This window comes from Protopterus annectens, chromosome 15.part0 (genome assembly GCF_019279795.1).
Source record: "Protopterus annectens isolate FY-2018-M chromosome 15.part0, PAN1.0, whole genome shotgun sequence".
In the NCBI taxonomy this organism is placed as follows: Eukaryota; Metazoa; Chordata; order Ceratodontiformes; family Protopteridae; genus Protopterus; species Protopterus annectens.
The window spans coordinates 425,862,373-425,880,307 of record NC_056749.1 but is presented as its reverse complement, the minus strand read 5'-3'; the positions used below and the strand labels follow the sequence as shown (position 1 = coordinate 425,880,307).

At 43.1% G+C, this 17,935-nt stretch overlaps 1 protein-coding gene across 1 annotated transcript in view; it reads right to left on the bottom strand.

Annotated features, from left to right (window-relative positions):
* Positions 1 to 17,935, bottom strand: part of CD99L2 (CD99 molecule like 2) — a gene marked incomplete in the record, with an annotated part of 1,047,726 nt that overhangs the window by 155,155 nt on the left and 874,636 nt on the right. Inside the window, 1 exon segment of the mRNA XM_044057164.1 lies at positions 8,379 to 8,447. Within this exon segment, the coding sequence (XP_043913099.1) occupies positions 8,379 to 8,447 (69 nt within the window).

Here is a 17,935-nt window from a genome sequence, read left to right as displayed (position 1 = left end):
CATTTACTGTGTACCCTAGGCAACTTAGAAGGTGTTTGACAAATGCCAGATGCTTTAAAAGAATGTCCTTGCTTTCTGCTTGAATAAGGCAGTCGTCCAGGTATGGGTATATTTGAATTCCTCTTTGTCTGCAGTATGCAATTACTGGTGCCAGGCATTTTGCGAAGACCCTGGGTGCAGTAGATAAGCCAAAGGGCAGTGCAGAGAATTGATAATGCGTTGAAACTGCAATGAAGTGGAGGTATCTTCTGCAATTTTGTCTGATAGGGACATGCAGGTATGCCTCCTTGAGGTCCAACGTTACTAGCCAAGCATTCTTGCCCAGCATGGGAAGAAGCTGCTGTAGTGTTAGCATCTTGAATTTTGGTACTTGCAGATAGGTGTTCAGAATTGAAAGATCCAGAATGGGTCTCCATGCTTTGTCCTTTCTTGGGACTAGATAGAGTCTTGAGTAAATTCCTTGTCCTTGCTCCTGTGTAGGTACCTGTTGAATGGCTCTCATGTCCATGAGAGCTGTAATTTGTTTTGTGCCTCTGCCCACTGATTTGGTGGCAGGTTTGGCATTCCTTTTATCCTTGGTAAGGTATGAAAGTGGAATCTGTATCCTTGAGAGACAATGTTTAGGACCCATTTGTCTTTTGTGATGATGTGCCAGTTGTCTGCAAAAAATGCTAATTTTCCTCCCAAGGGAGCTGCCAGGAGAGATTTGCTTGGTAGTTTGAGGATTGAGTCATTGTGTTTGTCTTCTGCTAGCTTGGGGCCTGTCTTCTCCTCCTTTCTGGGTAGCAGTACCCCATTGGCGAGGTTTGTAAGGGCCTTGTGACTGACCTCTGCCCCTTGGGCATCTGTATTTGCCCCTCTGTGATCTGTCAGACACTGGAAAGGACCAGTTTTTCGTTGGCCAATTTCTGCTGAAACGAGGGGGTTGTACCTGCAAAGAATACTTGACCGTCTGCATAGACTTTGCCTTATCCTCCATTTTCTTTAAAACCTCTTCTGCTTTGACACCAAATAATACATCCTGCTGTAAAGGTGCATCCAATAATTTTGCTTTAACATGATCAGGAAGGGTTTGTTCTTTTAACCAAGAATGTCTACGTATGACAGGGCCAGTAACAGCTGCTCTACAGGAAGCTTCCAATGAATCAAATCCACATTGTAAAGTATGTTTGCCCACCTGTTCAGCTGCATGCAACAGATCCTGCATTTCCCTGAATTCAGACTGTTCAGTATGTGTGCTCATTTTTTGTTTTAATTGAGACATTAGGAATTGCTGATATTTCAGCATGTGAAACTGACAATTTAATGCTCTCATAGCCAGAGTTGCTGAGGTGTATATTTTCTTTCCCCATCTATCTAGGGCTCCGGAATCCCTTTCAGAGGGCACAGGATTTTTAGCCATAGAAGCTTTAGCTCCCTTAGGACCCTGGGAAATTGTTTCTGGGTCAGCCACAGGGCTTTTATAAAGGAATTTGTGTGAGTCAGGTACTCTGTAGTATCTGTCTGGTTTGGCTGGAGCAGGAGGTAGAGTGTCCGGATTTAGACTAGACTCCAAGTAAACATCATCCACAATATCTAAAACTGGAGGGATAGCAAGAGGTCTATGCTGGGGTAGTAAAAGGAACTCTCGGAGCCTTTTCTTAGAATCAGAGTAGTCCTGGCCTTCCCAGTGGAAATGTTCCCTCATGGTATGTAAAGTTTCCCCAAAGGAGTAGTCTTCAGGGGGAGATGCTGAGGGAATAGAGTCTTCAGCATCAGAGTCTTCATTAGGTGGAAAAGTGTAATCCTGTTCCTCAGAAGAATCTGAGGAAATTGAAACCTGGTCAGAGGAAGCATAATCCTCCTCTTGTCTTGGTCTTTTATCAGGAGGGGGATGGGAACACCTGATTAAGGTAATCAAATCTTCAGCCATCTTAAGCATCTGTTTCTTAGGCATGGGGCCTTGAACTGTAGACTGATGTACAGTCTTCTTTGGTTTTAAAGGAGTTTTAAGCTTAGCATAAGATTTAATGGTGAGTGTAGTCGGTCTGAAGACACCTTCTGCAACCGAAGGTGTTTCCACTGCACCGGGGTCTACTTCTGCTCTGGTGTCGGAAGGGCTTAATGAAGATGGTTGTGTCAGCCTAGTAGACTCCGCAGCTGTCTGGGGTTCCTGTTCTGCGGTCGTCAGGGGCTGCATAGGAGCCTCAATGAAAACCGGAGAACTGGCGACAGGCCCAGCAGAGGCCTCGGAGTCTGGCTTGTTCCTAGGCTGCCTGTCCTTATCCTTGTGTTTTTTATGCATGCCAGTCGTCGGCTGCTCCGATGGCATGATATAATTAAATTTCCTACCAAAGTAATGTCGTGCGAAATCAAAATGGTGTTTGATAGTTCGTTTATTAAACCTAGCACAAAACCGACAACCTGTGATGTCGTGGTCTGGGCCTAGGCAAGGAATACAATAGGAATGGAAGTCCTTATGAGGTATTTGCTTCCCACAAGAAATGCAATTGTTAACTTTTTCTGACATCGGACTGAGGCAAGAAAAGGTTCCCCAATGGGGTACTTAGCTTTATTGAAGACTTCGGACTGAAATTCGAATCGAAAATCTCAGGTGTCGGCCGACCGGCACTTGCGAACTGCTTCTGCTTCGGGCACCGCGCGGCAAGAAAGACTGGAGAAAATGGCGTCTGATACCTCTTTATATACCTCTGGCGCACTGACGTCAGGGAAGAAGTGACAGCAACCGACGCCGGACCAAGACTTTGGAACTCGGGCCAACTGGGGGACCGCCTGACTGCAGGATAACCCAAGTGTGATGACTGCAGCAGGGTGAACACTCGAACATCTACATTTATGGTAGGTAAAAGGAATTTGGCAGTAAAAGGCCTTAATGTAAATTTTGTATCCAGGACATCTGCAAGGTGTCACAGAGAAGACAGTAGTGGTGCGGTATATAACAAACCTTACCCCCTATTTGCAGGCGTATCATGACTTTTCTGGGAGGTAACTGTTCAGGTCAGTTTGACTCTTCAGGCTTCATGCATTCTGTCAGACTAAAACATTACAGCAGACAAGCTAAGCAGGATTACGACAGAGCCCCACAAATGGATACTTCACTCAGTGGTCTTCTACAAACTGATCCAGCTGTGTGGAACATCTCAAATAAATCTGTTTGCTTCCATTCAACACAGACAGGTAAAGAACTTCTGCTCCAGAATGCCTTGCAGGCATGCATGAAAGGTAGGTGCTTTCTCATTGCTGTGGATGGATATGTTCCTGTAGTTCCTAAAAGCTTTTTTCCTACCCTTCCACTAATAATCAGGATGGTGCTAAAGATCCAGAAGGACTCTCCAAAGGTAGTGGTGGTGACTCCCTTTTAGCCCAGGCAGTAGGGGTTTGCCACAAGATTATCTACAGACTGGATCTACCCTCACAAGAAAGGAGTATTTTGTTACACCCCAGTCTGAAAACCCTTCAAGTAGACTGCATGAATGATGGTGCATAGATACCCATTAGGCACCATTTTTTCTGCACAGAAGTTTACATGATTAAGAAGGCATGATCTGTGTTTGACAAAGGCAAATTGATATGGATCCAGGGTAGAGATTATCAATGTCTGGATTTATGAGGTCAAAACCTGTATATTCCTTGACTTTACATACAAAGCCTGTAAGCTAATGGGACTGTAATTGTCAGGGTCTATGATTAGACCTCTTTTATGTAAAGTCATCACAATAGCTGTCCCTCTGGGCTTCAGGGACATAGTCAGTGGCAAGACTAATGTTAAAGGTTTAATATTGGTTTCAGTAGGCCACACTTGAAGCTTAAGTGTCTTGATATATTATCAGGACACATGAATGTGACATTTTTTGAGAAAGGGCTACTAGGACTTGTTCCAAAAAAAAAAAATCATTATATTAACTTGCAGCGTAATTTCAAACAAAACCCAAAGCAATTCTGGGCCTTGATAACCACACTACTAAGCCCTGGGTCAAAAAGTATTTCCTGTCCACACCCTGAAAAAACACCCCTAGAAATTGCCACAGTCTTTAACACATGCATTGTTGAAACTATAGCCAAACTGCCACACTCCCACCCCCACCTTCTCAAACTAAGCATGCCACCACCTACAACCACCCAGATGATCCATCCCACTACCATATTTTCTCTCTCTTCAATCCCATCGACTATAAACAAACTCCTGCTTAAATTGAAACCAGGAAGCAATGCCCCTGACAACCTACCCTCAGAATACCTAAAAATGTCAGCTCCAGCCATCTCCTACCCCATTAGCATACTCCTAAATAGGTCAATTCAGAAATCCTATATAACCACCTTCTGGCTTGTTCCTAGGCTGCCTGTCCTTATCCTTGTGTTTTTTATGCATGCCAGTCATCGGCTGCTCCGATGGCATGATATAATTAAATTTCCTACCAAAGTAATGTCGTGCGAAATCAAAATGGTGTTTGATAGTTCGTTTATTAAACCTAGCACAAAACCGACAACCTGTGATGTCGTGGTCTGGGCCTAGGCAAGGAATACAATAGGAATGGAAGTCCTTATGAGGTATTTGCTTCCCACAAGAAATGCAATTGTTAACTTTTTCTGACATCGGACTGAGGCAAGAAAAGGTTCCCCAATGGGGTACTTAGCTTTATTGAAGACTTCGGACTGAAATTCGAATCGAAAATCTCAGGTGTCGGCCGACCGGCACTTGCGAACTGCTTCTGCTTCGGGCACCGCGCGGCAAGAAAGACTGGAGAAAATGGCGTCTGATACCTCTTATATACCCCTGGCGCACTGACGTCAGGGAAGAAGTGACAGCAACCGACGCCGGACCAAGACTTTGGATCCCGGGCCAACTGCGGGACCTCCTGATGGCAGGATAACTCAAGTGTGATGACTGCAGCAGGGTAACACGATGATCATTTCCATCCACAGCAATGAGAAAGCACCTACATTTCATGCATGCCTGCAAGGCATTCTGGAGCAGAAGTTCTTTACCTGTCTGTGTTGAATGGAAGCAAACAGATTTATTTGAGATGTTCCACACAGCTGGATCAGTTTGTAGAAGACCACCGAGTGAAGTATCCATTTGTGGGGCTCTGTCGTAATCCTGCTTAGCTTGTCTGCTGTACTGTTTTAGTCTGAAAGAATGCCGGAAGAGTCAAACTGATCTGAACAGTTACCTCCCAGAAAAGTCATGATAAGCCTGCAAATAGGGGGTAAGGTTTGTTACCCACTTGTTTGTTATATACCGCATCACTACTGTCTTCTCTGTGACACCTTGCAGATGTCCTGGATACAAAATTTACATTAAGGTCTTTTACATCCAAATTCCTTTGGTATTTATGCACTTTTGTCTGTCATGCCTGTTCCACAGACATTGCACTTTCATCCCTTTCAATACTACAGCTCCCTAAAAGTCTGAGGCATTTATTGTGAAGGACTGAGAAGGGGAAGTTAGAAGGGGAGACCTTGGCTGGGAGATAAGTGGTCCATCCACAATAGTAACTCCCTTGTTGTGAACCCTAGGACTGGCGTCTGAAAAGATAAAGTGTATTGGTTCTGACAACAGACTGACCTGAGGTACAACTGAATTTTTCTTATGTGGAGTCTGGCCAAAGGGAATCATGACAATTAAAGAAGCCATGAAACCCAAAATCCAGAGAAACTCCCTTGCTGATGCTGACAAACGATTACCAGGGTGGTGGTTGGGTGCATGAATTGAGAAGTAGTCATTCTGACAGTCCTTGGCTCCAGAAGGCTCCCCTTTCTTCTTTAAGCCTCCTTGCCATTGCTTTTTGTAATTCTGTTAGAATTTTGCAGATACTGCTTATTTTGATATGGGGAAGTGTTTCTGAATTTGAACATGTCTGCTGAGGGAGTTTACTTCAGCAGCAAGAAAGCTCTGAAGTTCTTGGTGCTCTTTTATGCAGCTCTCCTCAAGCCTCACAGTAGTTAGGATACATGAAAGGAGCCCTGAAGCTTTGAAAGATAGCCAGGATATAATCCATACAGCTTAGGTTACGCCAACAGTGATCTAATGTTGAACATAAACTTGCTATGATAATAGCTTCATCATTACGCAGCACTAGTGAGTCTGACTTGTCTCCTAGTAGTTAATATTTTTTCCATTTGGTCCATCATAAAATAGCACAATAAAAGCTACCATTTTTATCTGTCAGACAATGCTTCTTCACTCAGACCACTATGTTAATATATATTATATACATACAGATACATTTCTATATGTATGTGTGTATGTGTATAACACACACACAGCTATAATATAATACACAAGACCAGTCACTAGTGGAGTCCCCCGGGGTTCAGTGCTGGGACCTCTCCTGTTTGGCATCTACTTCTTAGAAGTAAAAACCAATATCAAAGGTCTCTGGCTGACTATGTTTGCAGATGACTGTAAACTAGGAGCAGTCACTGAATCCCCAAATGACTTAGTCATCCTATAGGAAGGTTTGTTCAAAGTAAATAACTGGTGCCAAAATTGTGGACTGAAAATAAATACCAAAATGCATGATCATATCCGTTGGGAAGTCATTTACACTGGAAAGTTACCACATTGACAATAAGCCCCTAATCTGGACAGTGACCTAACTTTTCACCAACATGGGTCCACTCTTGTAAGAAAATTATTCTATATTGAGCAGCTTATACACAAAGGGATTGGGTCTAGACCTAAAGATGTCATTGCCCCCTTTACTCTGTCCTCATTAGGCCAATCATTGAGTATAATGCCCACTTTAGCATGTATCTATCCAGACACATTCAACAAGTGCAATGCCTACAGAGATACCGTACTAAAATGATATAAGGTCTAAACAATATGTCCTACATGGACCAATTCAAAGTCCTTTCACTATACTCTGTATCCCGCAAAGTGGCAACAGGTGACCTGTGTCTAAAATACAAGGCATCCTCTGAATTTCTATGGTATGATCCCAGCTATTCTCACTAGGGGCAATATATAATTATCAACCATGGGATGGGTAAAGCCAATCTAACATCAAATGGGATATGTTAATTCTAGTACCAAAAGGGGAATTTGCTAAGCTTAAAATGTTGCAGGTCAGTGTGGCTGGATGCACCAGTGTACAAGTACAGTGGCCTCCAAAAAGAGCATTGTCAGAGGCCTGTGGTCAAGTAGATGTTCAGCTCAGGGACTGAAAAATCATCTCATCAGAACGACTATCCTTGGACCAACCCAAGACACTGGACACCTGGATCACATCTCCCGCATCCCTTTCTGCCGTTTCCTTATATATATATTTTTTTTTTTGTGAGGGATGTCAGATGAAGAAGATGAGCTTGTGGATGTCACAGCAGGCCAGGTGAAGGTCTTCAGTCTCTTCTGATGGAGAGTGGTACAAGGAATGCTAACTACATTGAATATTGTTGTGTCTTTCGGCTTTTCCCGGTTAGGGGTCGCCACAGCAGAACTCCAGTCCACTAATGATTGGCAGTTGATTTTTACGTGCTGAGTTGCCAGCCCTAATGCACAACCTTCAACGAAGGTACGCCCATTCACGCATGGCTCCACGCAGAAGATGCTCTAGCTGAGAGTCGAACCGGTCAGCGTCTTACTGTGAGGTGACAACGCTACAGCAGCACCACCACCGTGGATACATTGAATGTTTTTGGTACAAATCTCTGGCAGACTATGTACTCTCAAACAAAATATGTAGAGTCTGTGGTAATTTCTATGGGTAATCATCCCACACCAGATGCACCTTCCCTTTTTAGTCTCAGACATAAGGCTAACTTCCCATTACCTACAAAAAAAAAAAAAAAAATCAAAGCAAAAAAGACATCCCAACTCAACAAGAGAAGGAAGAAGGTTGCCCCTGTGGAGTAGTCATGTGACCCTGAGTTGAAAAGCAGGCCAAACCACGACAGGAAGAGTAACAGTATTCTTGACACTGAAATCTCGAGATGTAGGCTTAGTACTGTGGCACAAAAACTCTGAGATAGTATAGTTGGATACCAGGTTTATACTGGGAGTATCCTGATGTCTTAGGAGGAAAACATCAGCTACACCTATAGGGAAAGCATTCTGTAGAAGTTGGGCTGATATCCAGCAGCTACATCTCAGTAATCAAGACTAGTACAACAATGATTTAATCAAAGAAAACCTATTTAAATTATTGCTTTTTATATGTGCTTGTCAGTGTGTCAGATTAAAGATATAATGAGAAAAAAACTGTCATTTGTTTCTTTCAATTTTTGCACTGGGTTGTTAACCCTCCCTTGGAAACCTCTGCAGGAAATATTTTCTTTCCAGTTAGGAAGTTTGATTACCTTGCTTTCAAAAATGTTAGTAAACTACAGTTCATGAAAAAACAGCAAGTAATTAAAGTTTACTACTCAAGTCATACCTCTGGTTTTATCAGGCTTGTACCCTCCACTAACAGCATCTTCAAGGTCTTTGTCTGAAAAACCTCTACCTATGTGCAGAAAAACAGTGACATATTAGTACTAATTCCAAACAACTTAGTTGCACTTTCTTATAACTAGCAACAGTTTGGTAAATAATTTCCATTTAAAGAATAAAAGAATGTACAGAAGTTCATACCACATCCCATACAGAGGACACACAGTAGCAAGAAAAACATAGAAATGCTAAACAGACAAAATACACAAATGGCTGTAGTAGCAGTAAACAAAGGTGAAATACCATTAAGGAAAAGTGCAGGTATCCCCATAGCTTAATGTCAACATCAACCTCTACTGACAAGTCTAGAAAAAGAACTTTGCAAACAAACAAATGGGCTTGCATGATTTAGCCTGAATCCAGATCTCAACCAGAATTGTAGCCTGAATCCAGATCACAACCAGAATTGAAACAGTATGATAGTAGTAGAGCAATCAGTTTGTATAGAGATAAGCATATTTGTGTAAACATGCCAGTAAAAGACAAGAACCATATTTTAATAAAATTAATCATATGATTAACGTGTAGTGAAAGCAATGAAAAAAATAATGACCTCCTGGCTAAGAAAGTTTACATTAAAAGTGTAGGCTTTCATTATATGGGATGGGAATTAGCTGTTTATTTAAATGAAAATACAAAGAACTAAGTATTATTATTTAGTCATTATCCTCTTTCCTGCACACACACGCATGCACGCGCGTGCGCACACACACACACACACACACACACACACACACACACACACACACACACACACACACAACTATGATAATCTCCTGACTCCCTACCCCCTACACCATTATACTAGCCTGTTGTTTCTAATTTACCTTTTATGGAAGCCTGTTTTGTGGACCAAGACAGAGGTCAGTCACTACTATCCTTGCCTTGCACTTAAGTATGCATGCCAGCTACTGCTAAAAGTTGGATTTGGACACCTTGAGGTTTGCATGCCAGCTGCTGTTAAAAGCAGTGTTTGGGTGTCTGCAGATGATGTTTCTTAAACTATTGTGCGGTAATTAACCAGCACCATTAGCAAAATAACTAGAAACATTTTAAAGTAACCTCCATGATTGCAAAAATTAAAGACAGAATCACACTTGCAAGAAGATCAGACAGTGGCTAGAATCTCAACCATCTGGAGCTTGGATATCTAGTTTTTAACTTGGTGGGTACAACTGCTTGACCTATGAATATGTGAGTCCAGAAGTCTAAATCTCTGTATTACAGCTTTGGGCATCTGTTCTGACTAATATCATGGGATGTCTCCATGACCAAGTATGCTAATGAAACAGCTGTGTTGTTTACCTGAAAAATAGGCATCTGACCTGACCACAGAATCTGAATCTGCAGCTTGGGAGGATATACCCACAGCAAAGGGATACAGTCAACCAAGGGGGATTGTCAGAGGCATCTGAGGTTCTGGGTGTCACAGCTGATTACTACAAAGATGTCTCCATGAATTAATTTCCTTTGGACACAGGGAGGCTTTCCAGGACTAAAGTGACACCCCTCATCTTCCATTGGGTCTTGTTTCATTCTGAGCCTACTTCTTCACGTTTTTTTTTTTTTTTTCAGAGAGACATCCACTTAGGGTGTGGCCTCTCTAGGGAGAGTCTTGCTTTAATGTATTCAATAGGCCTGAAGATCTAACTCCTTTCTTCTTGAGGCTTTCTTATGAAACCTTGCACAGAAAATAAAACAGGACACACCATGAGAAAGCCCAAAAAACAAACAAACAAAAAAAAAAAAACGCTAAGACTGGGCATTTTGAGGGGAATCTGGCATTAATACATGCACACAGACATCTTTGATGTGGTTGGGGTTGGTATAATGGTTAAGGTGTTTTCCTCAGAAAACAACAAGGTACAGTGTTTGATTCTGAACTTTGAGGAAAATTGGCATGGTTTAAAATGGCCCACAAGGGCAGCTAGCCTAGTACTTGCTTGTGAACCTATGAAGACATACCACTAACACATTAAAGACAGATGCTTACCTGCCAGTGACCAAAAGGTTTTACTTAGCACTATGAAACAGAGAATATCCCAAATGGTATTATCTGCTCAACTCTGAAAGCCTTAGCTTGGACTAATGTGCTATAAGATACTAGGATACAACCAATTATGAAGTTCTACCATGGCAGGAAAATAAAGTGGGTGTATGCTGATGCTGCTTTTACACTGGGAACATGCTCATGTCCTTGAGAAGGTGGAGGCAGCCCAACTGGGGGAAAGGAAGCAAAGCGCTAGAAGTAGGGCCAAATATCGGGCCTCCGCCTGGGACAGAGATCCCTGTAGTGGTGAATACTGCAACAGTGATCCATTGCAACAAACATTTTAGAGTTTGGGAATCTAGTCATGTCACATTGATCAAAATGTTAGCATTGCTGCAGGAAAGACACTGGTATAGCACAAAAATCCTTATTCTAGTTGATACATAACAAAGAAAACCAAAATAATAATCAATTTAAGTCCATGAACTCCTTTTGAAATGTAAAGCACAAGTTACTATGCCAAGTATGTGTAAGACTGCTAACAGGAGGAGGGTACGTGGAGAGGGTCATTGTGGGCCAAATGCATTTTGGTGGAGTGAATGTTTTCTTAAACTTTTAATATTGGCATAGGGGAGCTTGTAGAGTGGGACATTGATACGAGCTACTGCTATCACCCATACATTATTCAGAATGTCATGTTATGAAGGAAATTGTCCCAATTGCAGATTACATGAGCATCTGCAAGATTACCAAAGGCCCTCTAAGGCACAAGCACACACAGCATACCGATTCTCCTCTACTGATTAGAAAAGCAACAGTTATGCCCATATCCTACCATAATTCATCCCAAAGTGAGAACTAAAATGATGCAAAAACAGAAACACAACACATGCACCTATTTTTTTTTTTTTTGTGCTGACTTAAGTACAACTGTGTAAGTATGTATCATAACAGTAGACATTCAGGCAGATCATTGTTGCAGTAGTCTTTACTGCTGGGACTACAACCACAGAAAGGCTGATGTTCGGCCTGAAATTTAGAGCTCAGCACCTTTTCCTTCCATGCTGGGTGGGCATCCACCCCTTAGGGACATCGGATTGTTCCTTACATAAAGCTAATGTCCACACACACCATTCGGAAGCTTTATTCCCAGGATAACTTACAGAGTATCCACCCTGCTAAACGGTATGCAGGGTCCTTAGGATCCTATGCAAGAGGGAAGAACCAGTGGAAGAGGTAGTTGCATAGGAATACTATTCTCTTATCAAGATGCCAAGAACAGAAAGGGTATAATACAAGGGTACGAGCTCTACTACAGAGATCTTGAAAATCTACTACTATAGCATATTCTTACACAGTTGTACTATGTTCTTCATACAGATTACTGTTGCAGTAATTATTCCTGCCTGGGTTATTTGTAGAGCTAAGACGGCTAGAGAAATGGATAGATCAGTAGGGTTGTGCTGCAATAAGCCTGATGGATGGCAGTTGTAAACACAGACCTAGCCCTTGTAGCAACGTCTAGCCTATCATAGTTTGAAAATGTGTGGTCTAATGACTAGGAAGCCACTCTGAGAATAACCTGTGCACTCACCCTTCTCTGAAAGGCCACAGTTGCCACTTTACTCCTAAGACTGCCCCACTCCCCTCTGCTCACAGTCCCTTCCAGCTTCTTTTTATTATGAGAGTAACAGAACAAAATGCAATGTGCTTGTTACTTACAAACTGACTGCAAAGTGATATTCCCTTTTTGGTGGATGAAAATGACTAGTCTGAGCTGCTGACTTTCTTGATGGTAGATAATATCTCAGTGTCCTGTGCACATTTAAGGAAAGAAGAATAATTTATCTCTTGTTCTGGGGGTTGTGGAAGAGCAAAAGGAGATAAACAGTTTGGTTGAAGGAAAATCCAGTCACTACCTTTGTAATAAGTGTCAGGATGGTTCTAATACTTACCGAATCCTTATGGAAAACTAAAAAGGGCTCTCTGCACATGACAGCCTGCAGTTCTGAAATCCTTTGGGGGGGGGGGGTTAAAGCATTTTTTACATTAGATATTTGAAAGGGGCTGAGGCAGTAGGCTGATATGGGGGCTGTGCTAGCTTTTAAAGAATATACTTCAAGTTGCATGGAATACTGTACCATTTCCTGGTGATTTTGGATTAAGGACATCCTTCAGGAAATGTTAACAGGCAACAGGGAGATCTACGATCATATCTGAGATTTTATCTTTAAAAAGCATATGCCAGGCCTGAACTGAACAAGTCACTTAGTAATTTTAATATTGCAGACTTATGGGCATCAGTGCTGTGCTAGCATCCTGATCCTTAGGCATGAAAGGAAAATCTCATTCATTTCATTAAATCAGATTTTCTTATGGCAGGCTTCCTAGCCTCATTAAACTATGGCCAGCATGTCCTCGCTGAACTGCTGCCTGTAGGGCAAGAGAGCTAATTCCTCCAATTAATGAGCTGCAATGTCTTCATGTGAATAAGGGCTCCTTGTCCTGAGTTGAGAGGTACATTTGCAAAGGTAGCATGTAAGGTTTCACCCTGAAGATCTGAGTGAGTGGGGAGAACTAATGCTATGTGGGACAAAAAACAGTTCTATTAAGAGCTTCCCTAGCTCTTTCTTCTTTGTCTTCTGGATCACCTTGGGGAGAAGTGGGATAGGAAATGCATACAGAAAGAGATCTGTCCATCTGAAAGAGAAGGCATCCACCATCCAAGTTTGTGTCATGCTCTGAAGCAGAACTTCCTGACATGATTTTGCTCAGGTAAAAAGACCCATCTCTGAAGATGCCACATCTGTGAACAAAATATCCCTGTTTAGCACTCTTTCTTGGGGATCTGCAGCTGATCTTAGCTAGTCTGCTACTGACTGACTGGGACAGGATGGATCCTAAATTTTCCTTATGGTCATCTAAAATAAAAGAGTTCACCAGCAATCGTAATCAGCCTGCACACAGGGTAAGGATGAATCTTGTTTGTTGATGTAACATGTTACAGTAGTATTGTCTGTCATCATCTGCAAAATCTCTCTTTTCTTGATGGACTTGGAGTAGAATTTTGTCAGCTGTCTGTTCAGGATGAGGCAAGCAGATCTACTTGAGGGGTACCCCATCAGTGGACAATGTCTAGAAAAACTTCCCTGTGTAACATTCACTCGTGGTGTAGGGAGAATGATCTGCTTAGGACATCTGCCTGCTGGCTGCCCTGGGAAGGGATGTATGTTGCCTGTAGGGATAGGTTGTTCTGTGAGGCTAAATCCCAAATTTGCATTGCCACCCTACACAGGAGGTTGAACTTGGTCCCCCCCCCCCGGTTTGTTGATGTACCACGTGAGTGTTGTCCATGAAGATTAGCAGTGGGCTTGGCTGAAGAATAGGGAGAAAGGCCTTCAGGGCTAACAGAACCGCTGTCATTTCCCTGACATTGACATGCTTCTTTAGGAGGGATGCCTGCCAAGGTGCATGCACCTTCAGTCCCTTCATAATAGCCCCCCAGCCCAGATCTGAATCATCTGTGTGCATGTGTTGAGCTGGTGTGGGTGTATGCAGAGGTAGGCTAGGCTTCCTTTGAATTTGTTGTATCCACCACCTTAGTTCTGTTTGCAGACAAGGAAGGACAGGTATTTGGGAGTCTAAAGGATGGCTGTGCTGGGACCATACATTCCTTACATACCACTGAAGTTTCCTCATGTGCATCCTGGCTAGGGGGAGCACGGGGATGGTGGCTGCCATAAGACCAAGAGACGCAGGAACGGTCTTGCAGACAACTGGTCTGTGTGGAGAAGGTCCTGGAAATGATTTGTCAGTGAGACAACTTTTTCTTGGGGTAAAAATGCCTTCGTTAGGTCTGTCTGGATCTTGCACCCTCGGAAGACCTTGTCTTGTTCTGGGGATAGGGATGATTTAGGAAGGTTTAGAGTGAAACCTAGTCCCTGAAGCAGGGACATGGAGAACTGGAGAAGCTTTCTGAGGATCTCTTCCTGTTCTGCTAGAATGAGGATATCATCCCAGTATGGACAGATCTGTATACCCTTCATCATGCAGAATGCTACGGTGGGAGCTAGGCATTTTGTGAAATCTCTTGGTGCAGTGGACAAACCAAATGGCAAGGCAGTAAATTGAAAAAGACAACAGGGCCCCACAAACCTTAAGTATTTCCTTTGGTTTGGGTGTATGGGGATGCGGAGGTAAGCCTCCTTCAGGTAAAGTGGCCATGAAAGCTTATGGTAGCAGTAGTGGAAGCAGGGTCTGTAGAGACAGCATTCTGAAAGAGGGTACTTTCAGATAAAGATTTAGGATGGATAAGTCCAGGATAGGTCTCCATGGCCCATCCTTTTTTGGGACTAGGAAAAGTCTGGAGTAGAAACCTTTTCCTTCTTGTCCTAAAGGGATGGCTTCTATGGTGCCTTGAGCCCATAGGTTTAGTATAATGTGAGGAATTAGGTGGAGTTGATTATTGGGTGGGAAAGAAATGCCCCAAGGGTTGGGTTTTTCCTGCCAGGATAGGAAATATCCATTTTCCACTATTGCCAACACCCAGTTGTCGGAGGTGATTTCTTTCCAGAGGGGTAGACAGTGGGAGAGATGGGAAGACGGGGGAAGTAGGGCAAGGCAGTCACCCATTGTTGCCATTATTTCTGTCCTGAAAGGGCTGTCTTTGGGCTGGCTAAGAAGAGGTAGTCCTTAAGGTAGGTTGTCTCCTAGTTCCTTTCCTGTGCCTACTAGAGGGAGTAGGTGCCATAGAAAGGGCCCTCCTGACATAGGATGTCTTAGCAGGATAGTTTTTGTAGAACTTAGGTATGGGTGAGACCTGCAGGTGTTTAACATCCTGCAGCTCTTTGCTTTTCTCCTGCAGATTTTTAAAAAGCTCTGCAGATTTCTTTCCAAATAGGAGGATCCAGGATTTTTAACTTAAAGTCCTCTGGTAGAGGTTGGAGTCTGAGCCAGGAGTATCTATGCATAACTGATGCCATTGCAGCTGATCTAGCAGAGGCATCTGCTGCATCATAACTTCATCTTACAGAGTGCCTGGCCACCTGGGATGCCACGGATAGCTTAGATGCTACTTCAGTTTTGTTAGGGGAATCAGGCAGAGAGCTGAGAAGCATACTAGCTTGGGAAACCATGTCCAAGGCAAATTTTACCATATGAATTTGATAGTTAATAGCTCTGAAGGCCAGGGTACAAGAGGTCTATGTTTTCTTACCCAGTCTATCTATAATTTTACTGTCTTTATCAGACGATAACAGAGAAGAGGAAGAGAAACCTAGATTGTCTATCTAGGGCCATAGCTATGATAGCAGGGTCTGCCAAAGGAGGCCATAAGGTCCTCAGGCATTTTACAGAAATGGTTTGGTCTCTTTGGAGCTGGTGGCTGTGATTCAGGGTTCTGAGAGCATGAAGCAAAAGCATCAAGGTAAGCAGGGATCACCAGGGGAATGGTTGATGGGGTGGGTGATTCAACCTGCAGCAATTCAAAATATCTTTTTTAAGTTTCTGACATTTGGGAAGAATCCCATCTGAAGTATTCCTTCATCTTGGTGATGATTTCACCAAATGTAATGTCCTCTGGTCCTCATCTGGAGAATAATATTCCAGGGGTGAGGCTATTTATGAAGCATAGGAGATAGACTCCTCAGAGCCAGATGAGAGGGCCTCTTCTTCTTCTTCCTGGGGGGGTGGGAAGGATTGAGACAGTAGAAGCAGGCCTTGGACTGAGCAAAGGAATGGAGGGGGCTGTGGATGGTGACATCTTAGGGTCATGAAGGTTTGCATCAAGGACTGAGTAAAGGACTGCCAGTCTGGATGACTAGCAGGTAGGGTAGATAAGTGCTTAGTTTTCTGCTTTCTTTTAGGAGGAGTAGCTTTTGGAGACAGGGTAGGCCTAGGCTCTAGGGTCTTAGTGGCTGAAGAAGCCTCGGGTTCATGAGATCCTGAAGGGCATCTGGTAGAACCTGGTTCCCCCTCGACATTGGGAGTAACCGACATCTGAGTTATCTCTGCGGACATGCCAGCTGGTGCTTTGAGTACGGCTACCTCGAGGGAGGCCATAGAAGTGGATGGCTCTAGTGGGTGTCCCTCAACCCGTACATTGGTGGCTGGTGGGGCGTCTGACAATGGAGAGGCAGTGGTGGTAGGCCGTGACACTTTGGCCTTTTTCTTTGGAGGTTCTATCGGCTCAGCCAATTCCGGACCCATCATAAGGGCTAGTTTTTTAAGCCTTTGATTTTGTAAGTAGAGGTTAAGGGCAGCCAAGTGCCTTCTAAGAGTTTTAGGGAACAAATGACTGGCCGATTACGCAGGAAGTATGGTCGTGTTCCTGACCTAGACAGAAGACGCAATGGTTGTGGGTATCTTCATGCACAATTTGATGTCCACATCGACATTTACCTTTCTTAGATGACATCAGGTAAAGTAAAAGGCAGCTATCCAAGCTTCAAGCAAGAATATTAGTAAGAAATCCCCAACAGGGTACTTAGCTTTAGATGTCTTGATAAAGAGGAGTGATGCGATTGATCTGACGTTCGACTGTGGCAGAAACGTTCTGAGGTCTGCGCGTGCAGATGTCACATTTAAGGCCCTTGGTTTATGACCCTACGTGTGACGTCCTACGCACCTTCAGCAACCAGGCTAAAAGCTTTTGTATAGGAGACGACATTCAGATCGCCTGAGGTGGAGGATCCCACAGCATGAATACTGCAACATGAGAATAGAAGGACTTCTACTGTTTCATCTCCTATGCACACACCCTCCGGTGGTCCCTCCATTCCCACCATCCCACACTCCCCACACTATGCACATTAATTTGTCTTCTTCTTTTTCTCACATTTTGCCTAACTCTTCAGCAAGTCATGACTTCCTATATGGTCTGATGTGAATTTTAAAGTTTGTTTTTTTTCTTTTTACACAACCTTTTCATCCAATGATGGCTTGAAGAGAAATTATGATTAAGGAAAGAAATTCAGCATTGCTGTTCAACTTTAGGCTTCCTTGCAACTTTACCTACTAAGCCAAGACAGCACAGCAATAATATTTAAGAAATAATTAAGCCAGGGCTCCCTGAAGCCATAATGTTACAGATGTTCTTTGGTGCATTTTAGAGTATTTTTCCAACCTTTTAATCCACTGGTGACCTGAAAGAAGATAGAAGTTGTGCCCAAGACCTAATGATTAAAGCTGATAAATAGTAGTTCACAATAAACAAACAGAACAATTGTTTGTGAGAATACAGAAATCCTATTTGGGAATACTGCCTGCCCCCCCAACAAAAGACAGCCACTACCTCTGCATCCCTTCTGTGTTCGATTGGGATGAAAGTAGAGGTACAAATGGCCACGTCATGTATTTCAAGTGATTACTGTCATACATATACACAGCCCACATCCAAATTCTTCATCCCTACCCCTCTAGGGCAACTGCCTGTTTGCATGGCTGATGTGTGACTGTGAGGAAAGTGAAAAAAAATAATGATTACAGTAAGGCATTCCACGCTGTTGCCCCTG